The sequence below is a fragment of the Argiope bruennichi genome, chromosome 7 (genome assembly GCF_947563725.1).
Source record: "Argiope bruennichi chromosome 7, qqArgBrue1.1, whole genome shotgun sequence".
In the NCBI taxonomy this organism is placed as follows: Eukaryota; Metazoa; Arthropoda; class Arachnida; order Araneae; family Araneidae; genus Argiope; species Argiope bruennichi.
The window spans coordinates 68479944-68498172 of record NC_079157.1 but is presented as its reverse complement, the minus strand read 5'-3'; the positions used below and the strand labels follow the sequence as shown (position 1 = coordinate 68498172).

Here is an 18229-nt window from a genome sequence, read left to right as displayed (position 1 = left end):
TACTGAAAAGTGCATTGGTTTTCTAACTTTAAAGACTGTCTCCCTTGAAATAGTCATCTTGATAGGAAACAACAATCACAGAGTTCATGTTAGAGTTAAAATACCAAACCTTTCTTCGAAACAGACATACAAAGAGAAGTTGAAGACATACCTACTGGGTCACAATTACAAGGAACACATCTTTCATCTTCCCTTAAATAAAAGTTTTCTTTACATCGTTCACAGTTGGCACCATCTGTATTATCTCTACAATCTATGCAATGCCCACCATGCCCAGTTTGTAACCACAATTCTTCATCAAAGTAACAAGTATTGGATCTACCGTTGCAGTTGCAAGCTAAAAAACAGTTAACAAATTATTGCATCAAATAAGTAACAGAAACTTAAAAACAATCCTCAAACAGAGATTCAATCAAAAACAACCAGAGATAAAATAATTGAAAACTAATGATAAAAATATATAATTAAATTTATACCTTATATTAATAATTTAATGAATTAATTAGCTTTCACAATTACAAAAAAATAATAATAAATTCAACACTGTAAAATAAAATTTAAGCAGCTGAAGGTAACAACAATTTATAAATAGAGAATGAATAAAATGAGATTTATATCACTACAAACCTTTGCATTCATGCGCATCAGTTGAAGTTGCTCTTCCCCATGGCTGATCATTATAAAAAGGCAGACACATATCACAATCAGGCCCAGCAGTATTATGTTCACACCGGCACACCAGATGTGTTTCCCAAGGTGTTTGTGGGTTGCTACTTACTTGTAGGCATTCACTAGCATGACCATTACACTTACATCTAAATTGAAAAAAATATATATATTAAATTTTAAAAAATTTTCATATTTTTAAAAAATTAATATTAAATATGTGAAAAATTCAAATAAAATAAAATAAAATACATTATTTGATACATAAAATAATTATGAATTTAGGAAATTCTCAAAGAAGTGTATATAATTTTTTTTATTAAGAGAAGTTAATTTGCTTTTGTCAATTCTGTACAAGGTTTTACCTTCCAAATGCATTTGTAATATGTATGTTTGAAGTTTGTGATTTATCTTTTAGTTCTGTCTAGAACTTAGTTGCAATACTGCATGACTAATATTAAATTTTAATTTAATACAAAATCTCAAGCAAGAATTGCAGCAAAGTATACTGGCAAGGGAAGAGTAGATGAACCAATGTTTAGAAACAAAATATGTTTAAAGAGAAAAAAAATGATAGTCTATAATTTTAATGAAAGGTATTTAATTATTCTGATGAATATATATATTTACAACTTTTGTTTTAAATCTGCACCACTAACAACAGTTCAAAAATAAATGCGAGATTTATTCTGATGGTGATTTATAAGGCTAAAAAATGTAATGCCCATTGATAATATTCTTTTAACATTAAAATTCAGGAAAACAATTGCAAAATATAATTAAATTTGTAAATATTTTAACTTTATGCCTTTTCTTTCTAAAAGGGAAAACTAAAATATTTAAAACTTAATAGGCTGTTATCCCTTTGAATGCCAAAAGATAAAGAAAAAATTATTATTAGTTAGGAGTTTATGTGTTCTTATTAATACTATATTTTTCTATTACTAGTTGCATTACTTGTTTTGGCATCAGGTATACAAAAACATGGAAGTTCCAATGCCTTAAAGCTTATCAGCTTCAATAATGGCAAATTGCCAACTATTAAACAATGAAAATAGCTTCAAGCAAGTCTTCGTGCTGATTGTTTTATGAGAAAATATAAATGAATTTACTTCAAATAAATGTTTTGCAATTTTAGAGACATAAAACAAGCCATATAAGCTATATATTTTCCTCGGTAAAATCCAAGATTGGTGGTTAAGCTCTATATAGACCATGACTACCACTCTGCCGATTAAAAAAGATTTGAAATACTTCAAGCAAACCTCGACAACTAATATTCATATTAATGAAAATATTAACATTATTCACAACCTAATGACGAAATAAGTTATTAATGCTAGAAAACAAAGCACTTTTTGAAATCGTCACGTGCTTTTCTTTGTGAAAGATGTAATGATATACACAGTGTCCTTTTAAGAAAAACGAAGCTGACGAGGCACGTTTTTTAAAGCACCAACCAAGGTCAATGACAGAAGAAAAAAAAATCTTCAGAGCTCAGAACAGTGTTTAATTCCTGACACTTAATAAGACGCCAAATTCAGACAGCGGAAACAGGAAATACGCTTTTTCACTCCAAATATCGTATAGACTTCCTATTTCTGAATGAAATTGCTTTCGGGCACGAATGCTTTTCTTGTTCTTTTGGATTCAAGTTTCTTCACAGCTGGCATAAAATGAGTAATAGTATTCGAAACAAGTAGAGTAAGTCGAATTAATGTATCTGTTGAAAGTACTACTGAGAAAAAAACGATAGTCATGAGAATTAAAGTCTCGGCTTAGCCATGACAGTCCAAGTCATTGAGAAGTAAACCACGTTCAGAATACAAATTGGTTATCTCAAACTTAAATTACTAAAAGAAAAAAAAAAAAAAATTCTAACATTTCATTCCTTTAGAACTTGCTTAAATTAGTTAGTTTTAATCAAAAGTGATTTCACGCTATGGCGTCTGGATTACCAAATATTTTTTTGTTCCAAAGTCTAAAAAAATTCAATGTTGAAAAAGTGTTCCAAATTTGAATTTTATATCCTAGATTGGTTTATTTGTAAACAGGGTTTCTTGTATCCGAGTTTTTTAAGCTCAGAAGAATTTGCTTCCTAATATTTACTAAATATAAAAATGTCTTTTTAACATGCTCTAACTTTATGCTTATAACATGCTTTAACACACATATTATCCTATGTAACGGTGCACATATCAGTGAAAATTCCCCTGCACTCTTCTTTACTAACTATATTAACAGTCTTACATTCCCTCTTCATTAGGACTGGATGATAGAACATGAATTTAAAAAAAAAAAAACGTATTGTGATTGTCAACATAATAAAAAGTATCAGGGTGATATTTTGTATGAGCTTGAAACAAAACATCGGATATCACCTGTTCACAGTCCCTCAATGGCACTATACATGTGTTACGTTTTCAAATATATATTATATCTTCTAATATATATTATTTCCTACCATTACCTGGAATAAAAGTATCTCTAAAGCATTTGTTCACCGTTTCTTGCAATTTTTATTATATAAAATTGATGAGATTTTCGCTGCATAAATAAATGCAGTTTGCTTTAAACTATTTTTTATTCGAAATTAATCAGCCACTCAAACAACAATATTATTGGTAGAAAATTAATTGAAAGCAAATACAAGTTAACATGAGTAACGTTATAATTAAACATGAATAATTTCCAAATAATAGCAATTTTAAAAAATATATTTTTGGAATTAAAAAAATAAAATTAAACTCTTGCCATGAGTTTTTTTAAATTTTATAAACTTCCTTACCTTTTAATAATGCTTTAAAAATAAAGAAAGTACAAAAATAAAATTAACAACTAAAGCTACAAGTAACGACCTATTTTGATAAACAGGTAAACAACAAGTTTGATAACAGGTCTTTAAAGTTAACATCTTTAACAGATAATGCTTTAATACGGCAAAGTGATCGACTAACAAATGTATTAAATATAAAATTATCAGATAAAAGTGTCAAGCATAATCGAATATCAGTATCAATTTGTTCTTGATATTGCAAAACCAAATATCAACTTATTGTGCGAGAACCGATACCCAATGTATACCTGGTTTATTTCTAGGAGGAAAAAGCGGTTACTGAAATGTATCAGCATCAATTTGTACTTGATGCATCGAAACTCGATGTCAACCCAAACGTAAATAAAAGTAATAGCAAAATATTTTATCTATGTTTATGAAATCAATTTTTCCCTTACTTTTAAAAAAAATAATTAAACAGTTTTATTGTTTTTGATTTCTTTAAATTTTTCCGATTCCTCCTACTTTCCATTGTCAACATCCCAAATTGTGAGCTATGATAGAGTTTTATGGGTTGAAATTTATAAAATCTGGTCAGTCACAACACCATATACTTCAGAAGTTGGGAAGACGAATGATGCGCTTACGTACACACATACATCTATACATACATTAAAAAAATTATCTGATGTGTATAAATTAAATTAGCATTTAAGACAATTGTTATGCTTTTATATATATATAAGCGTTATTTTGTTTGAAGCAGAAGGCAGGTTTGGAGACATAGATGAGACATTTTACATTTTTAAATTCATAAATTAAAAGCATAATTATTTACAAGCAGAGATGCGGACAAGGCACGTCCGCCACAGTGCGGCACAAAAGCAGACGTGGTAAGAAAAGCGATATAAATTATCCCTCGTCTTATATAACATGAGATTTTGATAGGGAAAATATTTCTTTACAGTGCTAGTGCTAATATATTATTAAGATTCTGATGGGGATTTCTGACGCATGTCAATCACAAATAAGGGAAACACAAGAATCTTTTAAAAAGAATGTGCTTACTCGACAGTTTTCCATCCCTTCACGCGAAGCGTGTGAATGTGTTTCACACGCTTCGGCGTTTAGCCGATTCACTAATTTTATAAAGGTTCTCTTGATTTAATTAAGTTGAGAAAGTGGAATTGAATCACGAAATAAGAGAATATTTTTAGAGTGAAGTTACTATGGGCTAAATTAAGATAAAATCTTAGAAATGAATTAAATTGGAATTAGAATTAAAATATCATTACATATATATACAGAGAACTTCGTAAAAAAAAAAGAAAAAAAAAAGATTAAAATTACCTTCCACCGACGGCAAAATCAGATACAGCATAATAATACGATTTTAAGACTTTAGGATCGCCAAAGATTTCATCACCAAACGTGTTCATTCGGTCCAGAGTAATTCTTATGTCCGTCGCAGTTACCCATTCCTGCAAAAAGTGAAAAAAAATTAATTACATAAAGCTTATAGATTATGAACAATTAAAATTATAAAAACAAAGGTCGATACTTAAATCATATAATGATGAAATTTCCCAGTTATGTTGCAGTAATGTTGGATATCTTTTTCTTAAATATTAGCGGAAAGCATAATAATAATAATAATAATAATAAAACAAAATCGTACTTCTTTCCTACTTTTTTTTTTTTTTTTTTTTTTTTTACATTTTATTCATTTATTTCCATCGTTGTTTGTTACTTCCTTCCTTAAAACTATTTCAGATAAAGAGATATACATGCCCCATACCGTTTTTTACATGTAATTCTGGATATTCAGACACAATATCTTAACTCAACGGAAGACAGTTTGATTGTATTTAATTTGATTTTTGAGATTTTTTAGCACAAGAGCCATTCTTATAGAAACGGCGCCTACAATATTGCAGGAAATAAACAAGCGGGATTAGTCTTTCAGTTTTTCGCATACTAATTAATAAATGTATAGTTGTGTATTATTAACCGCATGCCACTGGCGAAGCATAATTGCTAAAGAGATTATTGTGTGATCTTTGACGATTAATTGCTGGAATGCGGTTAATACACAAGCACCATAAAATTGAATGTACATTTGTACTTTCTTTCTTCTGATTCAAATCAAAATTTGACACAAAACTACATCAGCTGTCTCATTTAGTATGAAGATCGTATACCAATTTTCATCCATCTACCTCAAAAAGTTTTCTTTAGTTACTGAGTACACAGACAAACCGTCAAACTTAATTCTTCCAACAATGTGTTTTTCGGATTCAAAGAGGCTGGAAACGTGGATGTCTTCCAATTCGCATTTTCTGACGATAATGATACTTTTCTCATTGTATACTTCGTATACTGGAAAGTAAAAAGCCAGAGAATGGTAAGAAAGCTATGATTTCAATACAAATGACACAAAATACTTCCAAAATGAATAATATGAGAAAATATAACTTGCACAAGTACAAATAATCTCAATCGCCGTCACATCAATTGCGATGCATGTAAATTATCAATTGTAAACAGTCCAATAATGCAAGAGATACAAACGATTTTCATTAACATCTAAATAATTAATTTAATATGTAGTAAAAATTAGACAAAACGAGTACGATCTATTACGAGTCATTTGCAATGCACCGTCAAGGAGTTAATGCTGCAGTTACATAAAGTATATGCGTACCGAGGGTAAATGTATGGAATCTTTCGAAATACAGAGTTACCAAGAAATAAGTTACCCACTTCAGAGAGCTCTAAAATGCGTTCTATTGGTCCAAATAAGATAAAATTTGAACTACAGATTATTCAGATGATGCGCTTTACATCATCAAAACAACAACAACAAAATAAATTAACAACAACAAAAAAGTTAGAAGAGTACTGCATATTGTATGGATAATTTTATACTCCTTCAAATATTTCAGTAAAGGAAATGTATTTTAGATACGCATTTTTATAAACACATTCTAAATAAAAGTTCTAAGTACTTATTTTATTTGTAGCACGTTGTATTAGATTTTATTCTATCATGAACAGTTTACTATAAGTCCGTTTTAACGATTAGAATGAATTTTTTTTATCTCTTTTTGGATTGTCATTTTAACTTATTTTCCATAAAATAAACAGTAGTACTAAAGATTTTTTATATTACATCATTTGTTTTACCATGTTCTGAAATATGTACCGCTAAAATGTGAGTTCTTATGAGCACTCCTCATTTCTTTTTGCAGCAGTGCTCTGCATACAAATATTTTATTTCCAAACATCTTGCATATTGCGCATTAATTTTATTGATATAAATATTGTTTTACAGCATTATATTTAATTCAAATAATAAACTGAAAAATTATCATGTTCGGAAAGTCAAAAGCGTACAAATACAGCAAATAGCGCATGTAGTCATGCATGGTAACCTTCAGTCTTTTAAGCGTGAATTTTTTTTATATATTCGATAAAAAAATAGTAAAAAACGAATAGAAATCTATACTGTCATTATAAATTTAAGAATTTTGAATTATATTTGCTCCGATGACAAAAAATAAATAAATAAATAAATAAAAAATGGTGTTCTCATCCATAAATATTACAAAGGCAGTAAGCAAATATAATAAATAAAAGCCTTTTTTTTTTTCTTTGCATTTTGAAAAGCATTTTTAGTTCATTACGATTTCTACACGACAATATATAATATTTTAAAAAATATTCAAAATATATATCAATTATTAAAAGGAGAAGAGGATTTACTTTTAATTTCTTTTTTAATGCCATCATACATTGCAGATAGTCTGATTTCTTTTTTCTTTTTTTTTCTTCCCCCCTCCACCATGTTTTTCTTGCAAATGACTGCCATTTCGAAGAATTCTTTGATGCCTTCAATTGACGCCAACTTGAATCAAATTGATGCCTTCAAATGAATGCAAACTTTAATCTAAACTGCCAGTAGTATTTAAGCAAAGGAAAATATACTATTTCTAAGAAGCCTTTGTGAAGGATTAGCTCACAATAAGATGTTTATGTGTAAGGTTCAATACAGTTATTAACTGCTAATGAAAACTATACTGACTGTTTAATATCTCTTACTAATGAGAGTTAATGCTTACAAGTTTGAAACTGTTTATACAAAGAAGTGGGAAATTTTTATTTAATAGATATAAAAATAATATTCAGAAATATTGCAGACACAAAGATGATTTCTATGGCTGATTTTATGATTTCATAAGATCATTCAAAGAATGATGCCTTTTTTTTATTTAGGACTACATTACAGATCTCTCTAATGTAGTCATAAATAAAAAAAATTTATTTAGGACTACATTTTTTTTTCTGCCATGATTTGTATCAATTTAAACGATTTATAAATCAAATTTTAATCAATTAATAATTTTAAAATTAAAACTAAAAACATAACTTATTAGCATATATCTACCCATGTTCTGTTAAAAATAAAATAAAAAGCTGTACAATTCAGGATTCACTTTTTATATAATCAGTCTTTTTTTTTTTAAATTATTCTAGACTTTTTTTAGTTTTAGAACAGTTGCTTACCGCAATAAATATTTATATTTCAAATATCTGAACTTATAATAAAGCTCAATGTGTGTGTGTGTTGGCGCTCTACAGGCCAGACCGTTCGACCAACAGCTACGAAATTTGGCACGTGTATACCTTGGAGGCCGGGAATGTGCACCTGGGAGTTATTTTTTCGAATTTTTAATTAAAATTTTATTTATTTAAAAAATAAGCTAAATTTTAGCGTGTTTCTGCTATAACTTCCGAAAATATTACCTCACAAAAAAGATTTTTACATCAAGTTAAAGATCAAAAATTTATCTTTTAAATGATACCAATGTTTTAACCTTAAAATTAAATTTCTATTTTTAATGAATTTTTAAATAAATAATTTAACTATATTTTTCAACAATTTTTTTCGTACAAAATAAAAATAAAATTTAAGCTGCACGAGCACGTTTCGCAATCATGGGAGAAAAATTAGCTTTTTTCAAAGTGTTGCCATCACATCGATTAAAGCTCCGTTTAAAAATAAATTAAATCGTTTTGGAAATGAAATCTGCAAAAATATGATTTTCGTCACGTGTCTGTAGGAAATGAAACAAATATGAAATATTATTTTTTTCTAAAAAATAAATTCAAGAAAAATTATTTTATGATCTTTTACACTCTCTATATTATTAATCCAATAAATCAGTTTTATTTTAATATGAACAGGATATCCATTCAAATCAGGGCCACACTGCTAATTTGTAAACCTTTAGTAATAGACACAGATCTGCTAAAATGGTCTAAATGGAAAATGATTATATTTTATGTAACTTGATCCAATAAATACTCTAATATATAACGAATTTTTGATTTTACATAAAGCTTCTGCTGTGGAAATCACGTTTAACAAAATGTTCTTGGAACACTAATATTTTAAATAAAGAATTAATTTCCAATCAACAAAATCAATCACTTAAACTGACTGATTTATAAAAATTTGAATATCACTATTCAAAAAAAAAAAAAAAAAAGGCTAATTTTAGATTTTTTTTATCGATTGTTTTAAAGAAAATACGCCAATCAGCGCGCAGGTTTCTCAAGATTAATTGGCAAGATTATGAAAATGTTAAGTTTTTCTAAATTTTTAACATTCAAAACTTCATTAATCAGTCTTAGTTAATCGTGGAAAATAGAAACATTCATTCATTTATTTAAAATTTGGTGTGTCCAGAATATTTCTCCGAATCTGATACCTTACTGCATAAAATTTAGACTTCATAATTTTTGAAATATATTTATAGGCCGGAACAAAATATTATTATTGATTTCATTTCAATCCTTTTGAAAGCAAAACTGAAAACTGAATTTTATGCTGAATCTGAGAAATTTTTGTTGAATTATTCTTTGAGATATTACGCAAAATATGAAAAATATTTTGCAGTTCACATAAGACTTAAATACCGAACGATTCTGTTTGCAGTACTCATATTCAATAATAATAATAATAAATAAATAACAACAAAAATGATAAATAAAATAAAACGCTTGGTTTCATTAAAAAATAGCTTTACATTAATTGCAATTTCAGCATTGCCACTTTAAATTAAAGTTGAAGTTTTACCGAAAATGACAACAAATTAGCAAAATATATAAAGTAAATTGAACGAAACGATCTAAACAACAGTATAAGTTCGGTATGACTATCAAAATTTGAAGATTAAAAATGTTTTGTTTGAGAAGCTATTAAGAGACAAGTTACTTAAAATATTTAATTGAAAATTGTAGCGATCGGTACTACTGGTGAACCGGCTGGTCGCCAAAGGCGGCTAGTCTATTATAAAGTTGGCTAAGTCATTGCCGAATTCACAGATTAGATAAATGAAACCGAATTATTCATTAAAAATATGAAATGCATGTTACATTGGAATAGTAATAGCTATAAAAGAAAGATAAGATGAAACCATACAAGTAACAAGATATCTGAACTATCAAGGTAATATGAACGAATTTTAAATTATATAAATTCAAAGCGAGAACAGTTTTGAATATTCTATCGTTTAATACCCAAAATTTAGGTCTTATTACGCAACTATGTCACTGCTTTATAAATTACTGCATGTCATGCAGTAATTTATAAACAACGAACAGAATTTATAAATGCACTCGTTCATTAATTGCTAATTTCAAGAACAATCAGAAATCAGTTTTGTTTTCAGATTAATAAAGCGTTTCATAAACACTGCTTAAAATACAATGTTACTGTATTGATTTATATAAAAATAGTGCTCGAAATTTTGAAAGAAAAAAATTAATGTTGCCATATAAATATATCTAATTAGTCATTCTATAATATTTAAAAATTATAAATTCGTTAAAATTTTTTGAAATGTTACAAAACAATCAATTATTCATTCTCGGTTCCATAACATAATAAATAATAGACACGTTTTTATTTTATAAAAATAAATTAAATCAATTTTTAATTTTCAATTTAAAGAATTCAATTTGTCAGAACATTAATAATAAGAATGCTAATTATTATTTAATTTTTAGTGGCAGCAACGATATATTTTTAAAGCTCAATTTATTCCACCGAACAGCTTCTTAAGAACAAAAATGTAAAGATTTTTCTTAACTAATTAATGCAAGAATCTTTAAAAAAATTACATAAAAGATTTTTTAACTCGTCACCGTCATATATATAAATAATTGAAAATTGTGGAAGACAAAGGAAAAAAAAAATTCCATCAATTTTTAACGAAGTTCAAATATTTTCAGGTAAGAACTTTGTAAGCAATATTTTCCCCTTTAAATACATAACTTTTAGTTTAATTTTAGTAAGAACCAAATCTTTGCTTTTAATAAACACTTCTGATAATCATGTAATATTGAAAAAAAAAAAAAAATACTAACCAACTAAGAAGAATTCTTGAATTCTACTTCATTAAATTTTACATATTTCCAAATGCATTTAGAATAACTACTGCATCAATTTGCTTTACTGTTAATCTACAGAAAATGTCTTCTTTTTAAAAAAAAAATCGTTTGCTTATGTAGAGCAAATAATAGTACAATAAAGAAATATTTGCTGGTTATTATAATTTCCTTAATTTTCAGTAAGATGCAATTTATAAGAATCAAATGGCAGTATATTAGAATATAAAATTTTAGAGACAATTGGAAGATGCTCTTGATTTTGTTTACTGTAATTAATTTACTGTAATTGTGCAGATTCCTTTATGATTTACCAAATTCTTTTTATGAAACTCTTTTCCAGCGAAAATTCTAAATCGGAAGATTATTATCAATAACGATTATTATAATGATGACAGTTTTTAAGGAGAATAGCTGTGATTTTAGTTTTTTAATCTTTAACCTCTAAAAAATATAAAGAGTTTTTTTTTTTTTTTTTTTTTTGTCTGAAATCATCTTAAATGTTAATTTACACATATTACTCGTTTAGTCTGGGTTTTGACTTCATAATACTAATTAGCATAATTTTTTGATTAATTACTGAATGGAAAATTTGAATAATTCTGTCGAGATTAATTACGTAAATTTTAAATGCTTGTCATACACATAATACACTCGAGACTTCTTTTTATATTGACGCCTTTATTAATTGCAATCATCAAAATCGTTTGCCACAATTGTTTTTAATTTTAAAAAAATTATAAATTAACGATATAACAAAAACTGGGAAACTTATTTTTTTAAAATCAAATTTCACAGAATTATTTATTTTCCCAATTTTTATTGAAATAAGCAACTACTTCTTATATATTACGACCGATTCATTACCATAAATTCAAGAAAACTAAATTCTTAAGATTTACGATAGCTCTGGCAACATATTTACAAATGAGCCGGTAACTTTTTTATATTTTCATGGTAAAATTTAAGTAGAAAGTATTGCAATTCTTTTTTAAAAACTCATTTAAAAAAAGTTTTAAATGATTTCAGTTAATATTCGTTGGAAAATATTTAGTTAATATTCGTTGTTAATTTTGTAGAAATGTTAGGCTTACTTTTTTTTTTTTTTTTTTGAAAAATTTCATTGTAAATAAGTGAAGACGTTGGAAAATAATTATCAATTAAAATTAAAAAGTTTTTGCACATGTTGCCGTGTACAGGGTTGAGCACCTGAATTTGAGTTACTGAATTTGGTGAGGATATATTTTTGTGGGAGGAGATGTGTAACAGGGACGATTTTTTAAATTTAGATAAAAATATAATTAATTAAAATTTAAGCAACATTCGGGCATTTTCCACGATAAATTACGTAAATATTATTGCATAAAAATTATATTTACATCCTTCTTAATTTCAAAAAAAAAAAAAAAAAATTATCTTTCTAATGACATAATATAACTTAAGAATAATTCTTCTCAAACTTTGATAAAATTTAAAGAATAATTTTATGCTAAATTTATTATAATACTTTCCATTATTGCAATGAATTTGAAACCATATTCAATTGTTTCCTAAAATATTTAATTGTGTATTTTTATTTTCATTTGAAAATTCTGTTGATATTTTTGTATACAATGCTAATATTGTGATAAAATTTTGTTTTCTCATAAACTTTTATTCATTTTATTTATTTATTTTATAAAATCTATAAAACAAGTCGATTAAAATACTAAGTATACTAGAAAATAAATCCAATGTGCTGCCTTTAATGTTGGAATCAACAGTCCACGCAGAATGTGAAAACGAAGTTACAGCCGCACATAGAAGAAGGTGTAACTAAATATTAGATAATGCAAATAAGTTGCGATTACATGATTTTGATCTCGCGATCATACAATTTTGGGATCTGGTTCGATTCTATTAAAAAAGTCTAAGAGCACAAATAAAATAGAAAAGGTGTAAAAAAGCTAATCATATTATTTAAATTTCTGTTTTAATTTTTCTGAAGAAAACCTGAATATATAGTTAGGCATCCGAAGGCGGCTAGCATAAAATATTTGAAATTTTAAATAATGTTGAAGGATTGCAATTTTAAATATATAATTCGTATTTTTTTTAATCAAAAAAGTGGGAAAAGAAATAATTTTATCAAGTTTTTAAAAAAAATTTCAAAGAAGATTATGAGGAAAATTTAATTATTAGTTTTTTGTAAACTGAAATTCAAAAGAGTAATGCGTTTAGTTTTAATTCTCAAAACAAAACTTGTTTATAGTTAGTAATTTTCACTAAATATCATTCTTTGTCTGAAAGCTTTTAATAACAAATGCCCAGTCCACTTAAAATGAATTATGATTAAATCAAGCAACTTAAACATAAATATTTTAACAATAAAAAGTGCCTAATATTAGCTGGTTAGCAACAATGCAAAATGCATCAGGTATTCAGCAAATATAATTTTAAGATGATAATATTTTTAAGCTTTAATTCTTTCTGTAAATTTGATGATGTAAAACATGACAAAAAAAAACATTACACACAGAATGCAAACGCTTATACAATGTTTACATTTATCTTCGGAATACTGCAGTCTGATGTTGCTCAAAGAAAATTTTTGTTTAATAAAAAATGCAAATAAGCAAGATCAATGATAATAATTTTCCATTAGGAAATACAAAATTGGTTTTATAAATCGTTTGGCAATTAGTATGTATAAACTTAAATTATTAGAAGTTCTATAAGTCAGTTTAAAGACAAAAGCAAAATAATTAGAAATTATTAACCTTTGTGAACGAAATTTTTGGTTTACAAATCAATAAAAAATTCCAAAATTTCGACTAATAAGACAAAATGCATGCACGGACGCGGTATTAACCTGCGAAGTAAGGTCTCGGCAAACTCAAAATCACATTTTCTACTTCAGTTACAGCAAATCTTTAATCAATATCATTGACGTACTAATTCGGTAATTTTTTATTTCTGTATACGAAATAAAAGAAAATTGTATTATGTCTCGCTATTTCGGACTAAGAGAATCGAATTTTTAATAAGTTCTTTTTACTAGAAAAGAGAGACGGAAATTTTCCATGAAACGCACAGATATCACCTTACAAAATATATTTAAAGCAAAACATGATTATATAAAAGAAATGCTTTTAGATTAAGCTTTCACATATTAATTTTAAAAGGCATTCACATATTAATTTTAAAAGGTATTTGATATACATAAATTATTATTATAGGACTTAGTCATAATTTACTTTCTTTCTTAAAATGCCGCGCTTTGTTTATCTATCCCTACTCCACGTGTTTATAGCGGTAACTTCATAAGCTATTTCAGCAACTTCCAGGCAACCACATTTGGCTGCTCATCCATAGACAAAAATTAATTCCGTAGTGCACCCAGAAATAATTTTTCTCGCCATTTTGGCGAAGACAGGAAAATTTGTAGGCGATTAAAATCTTGCACACTGAATTATTTCATTTTTTATCCGTATAAAAGAAAAAACAATAGTTATTTCATTGTTTTACAATTCTTAAGGCAATTACATAAATTGGTAAGCATAAAATTTAGAAATTAAATAACATTGTGTCCATTTTGTTTTCATAATACTAAAGTTTAGATTATAATAGCCATCTTAAACATCGTTATACTAAACATCTTAAAATAACATCCAAGCACCAAAATCAGAATAATTATTTTCACGATATAAAAGTGGTGAAAATGCCGGTTCATCAGCTATCTTGAAATAACATCGAAGCATTAAAAGTCTTAACACTCACAATAATTATTACCATAATAAAATTGCTGATCCATCAATTTGTAACTTTTCTCCGCCCTTTGGATAAAAACGAATAAATCTACAGGTATTATATGAGAGTAATGCTATAAAATGAACAAAAAAAAAAAAAAATCACACGAAATTTTTTTTGGGTTTTACTTTGATAAACTAGTAGTTAATTTTTAAATTATTTCTCTTATAATGTTTTACTGTGACATGATAGAAATTGAAAATCTAATAATTCCTGTATAAATTTAGAGCCTACGTTGAACAGTTTAATTTTTTTTACTAAATAAAATATTACTGTCATAAAATATTAAAAGTAATACCAATGATATTCGATAAAGTCGGAATGTGCTCTAAGTATCTTTCTTTTGCATTAAGTAATGACAAAAAAATAATATTACAGCAATATTAACGACTTGATCTATGAAATGAATTAACTTTCTATTTATATGACACATTCTATTTGGGATATTTTATTGTTACTTTAGTTCCTATAATAATAATACAAGCGTCATTTGACATACTGAAGCGTTTCTAAGAGATTTTTTGCATTTTATATTAATACTTTAACTTAATTATACGTTTAAATCTAAAAATTCAGTAATTCGACGCATGTCTCAAACACTTTATTGTATATGAAGGAATTAAGTTTGGCTATGTGAACAGGCTATTTTTCAATTAATTTTTAAAAAATTAGAGAAAGTGACAAAGGTGATAGTAATATGCAGGGTGACCACTCTAATCATGACGCAAAGGTTATTTCTATGCTGCTTAAAATGACTGAATGAAATATATTTTATATTTGAATAAATAAACATATTTCTAAAAAAAATTAAAAAATTATTCAGTATCTGACCTTACAAAACATATTGACATTATTACATTTTTTTTTTTTTACATTTAAAAAAAACACTTTTTTTGTAAGTTACAGATCAAGTTATAAAGCTTAAATAATAATTGGATAGCATACATATATATCTTATTCCTCTCTGACCGACTTGAAGTAAAACGTTAAACAATAACATCACTAATTATCTGTTAATTGTCGCGCGAGATGCGTTGTACTGTTATGATTGCTATAAATTTATTTTATGGCGCTAACATTTTGTCTCCTAATAACCTATTTCACGCAGTCGAACGCATGAATCTAACATGAATGCGATAAAATGTTTTTGTGTAATTAAGCTTATATTGAAAGATATCAGAATATTGTACTTCCCAAGACAAATATTACGGAAAACTCTAAAATGTTTTTTTTAATAGAATTCAACCAAAGTAGTACAAGAAAACAAGCAAACAAAAATTAAGATACCATTTCAGAGTCAGAACGCGGTTTAAAAATCATGAGTCGACCGACAGTTAAACAAAAAGAAAGACATAATAAATTTCCATCTCGCGCTTCCGTAGTATCTGTGCTCTGTCAGTGACAGTGACCGTTTCGCGACTTCCCCGCCTCATTACTCTTGGATTGAGATAGACGGAAATTAATGATGGAGTCAGCGGCGATGCAATTAGATCACCACTTGAGGTCGCCGGGACCCGATGAGAGGCAGGAAGGATGGAAACGTCAACAAATTGAGTGAGTGGGAGCAGATAACGATGAGAAATTCTGCTCTGATTAGGGTGCCCGCTGTTGGATGCTGCCGTCACGGTGAAGGCATGTCTTGGAAAGCTTAGAATGGAAATGACGAGCAAAAAAAGGCGTGAAGCTAGATGCACATCGCAACCAGGGTGATAAAGAGACTGAGATGGGTTTGAAGGCCGAACATGAAAGTTGAGTGTGTCTGTGTTCTTCGGCTTGGCATATGGGAGAGCGATTTGGTAGCGGAAAATGTTACATAAGCAAATCGAAAGAGAAATGTATTATAACAGAGTTTCTTAAACATAGTACGTCTATGTATATAGTTGTGTATATAGTCTTATGTACAAGTCTATGTATATAGTATATGTATCTATATTGGTACAAATTTGGTTTTTTACGGTACTTTTACATTACTTGATAATTTAATTTTTACATAAAAGATTTAAATATACTCAGATGCATAAGCCTCCTTTTTTTAAATTACTCTTTGAAAAATTTAACTTGGAGAATCGTAGCTTTACTTCATCATATTCAATACCTTATGCTTCGATTACTAAAATCATAATCATACATATTCACTATACATACATTTTTCATACACATCCAGAAATAGATAACTAGACGTATTTTCTTTTCCTTATTTATGCTTACGCACCTGGAGCATACAGGAGGCTTATGCATCTGAACATATAAGCCTCCTTAAATTACTCTTCGAAAAATTTACCTTGGCGAATCGTAGCTTTACTTTATCTTTTTCCATGCATTATGCTTCGATAATTAAAAGCATAAATATACGTTTAGGCCTTAAACAAAACGATTTATACTTAAAGGGCACTGTGCAAACATTTTTCATATGCATGCAGATATACTGATAACTAGACGTACTTTCTTATTCTTATTTATGCTTATACATCGGAACATGTTTATTTAAAATATGTTCAGATACATAAGCCTCCTTAAATTACTCTTCGAAAAATTTACCTTGGCGAATCGTAGCTTTACTTCATCTCTTTCTATACCTCATGCTTCGGTAATTAAAAGCATGCACATATACTTAGGTTTTAAACAAACGGTTCGTACTAGGGGGAGTACACAGGACTTATTACATTTTTCATATGCATGAAAATATACTGATAACTGAACGTACATTTTTATTCTTATTTATGCGGAACAAAATTTATGAAGTTTTAGAACTCTGGATTTAACCTGAGTTATACAAATCAGAAGCAATAATGCAGAACGAGAATAGAATCATAATCCGTTATTTAAAATTTAGATGACTGGTTCCCTGAATTTGAAAAAAGATATTTATGCAAAATCAACGACAATTCTAACATCAATGCAGAGAACACTATTCCTTCAAATTATAACTAGAGGGACTAATCTCTCCAAAATTTTCTCGCATATACTCAAATGAAAGTATTATTCCTTGCATAAAATTACGGACCTTGAGCTAGGCCATGAACAGTATGAGTGTTCAAAGTTTTATTTAAAGAATAAAGAATTCTGAAAATGAGAGTTTTATGTTTTGTATTCGAATAAACATTTAGGATAATTTTTTTAACCAATTGAAACCAAAATTTAACATGAAGTACAATTTTAATACAGACTATCAACCTTTCGACAAATTTAGTTAAAAATTTGATAATAGTTTACATTATAGATAATACACTCGCGTATCAAATTTCATTTATCCAGGTTAATGTGTTTTTGAATGATCGCGTTTACATGAATGTAAAATGAGAGTAAAAAGACGGACAACAATTAGACAGATATGGTTCAATACTGATACAAATTTACACTTTAGATGTTAAATCTGTGTTCCAAATATTATCTATCTAGCTCTTTACATTTTCAAATTATAGTATTCACGTACAATTGGACAACCAAACTTTTTGTGTATGGATTTTCGCTCGAAATTTCACACAAGTCTACAAATTTAGCGACATTATACCACATGCCAATTTTAATCGTTTAGCTTAAAAC

General features: G+C 27.6%; 1 protein-coding gene across 1 annotated transcript in view; it reads right to left on the bottom strand.

The window, feature by feature from the left end:
* Positions 1-18229, bottom strand: part of LOC129975226 (laminin subunit gamma-1-like) — a 68415-nt gene that overhangs the window by 28907 nt on the left and 21279 nt on the right. Inside the window, exons 3-5 of the mRNA XM_056088256.1 lie at positions 4793-4923; positions 628-815; positions 152-337 (exon numbers count right to left, since the gene is read on the bottom strand). Of these exons, the coding sequence (XP_055944231.1) occupies positions 152-337; positions 628-815; positions 4793-4923 (505 nt within the window). The remainder of the gene's footprint in view (positions 1-151; positions 338-627; positions 816-4792; positions 4924-18229) is intronic.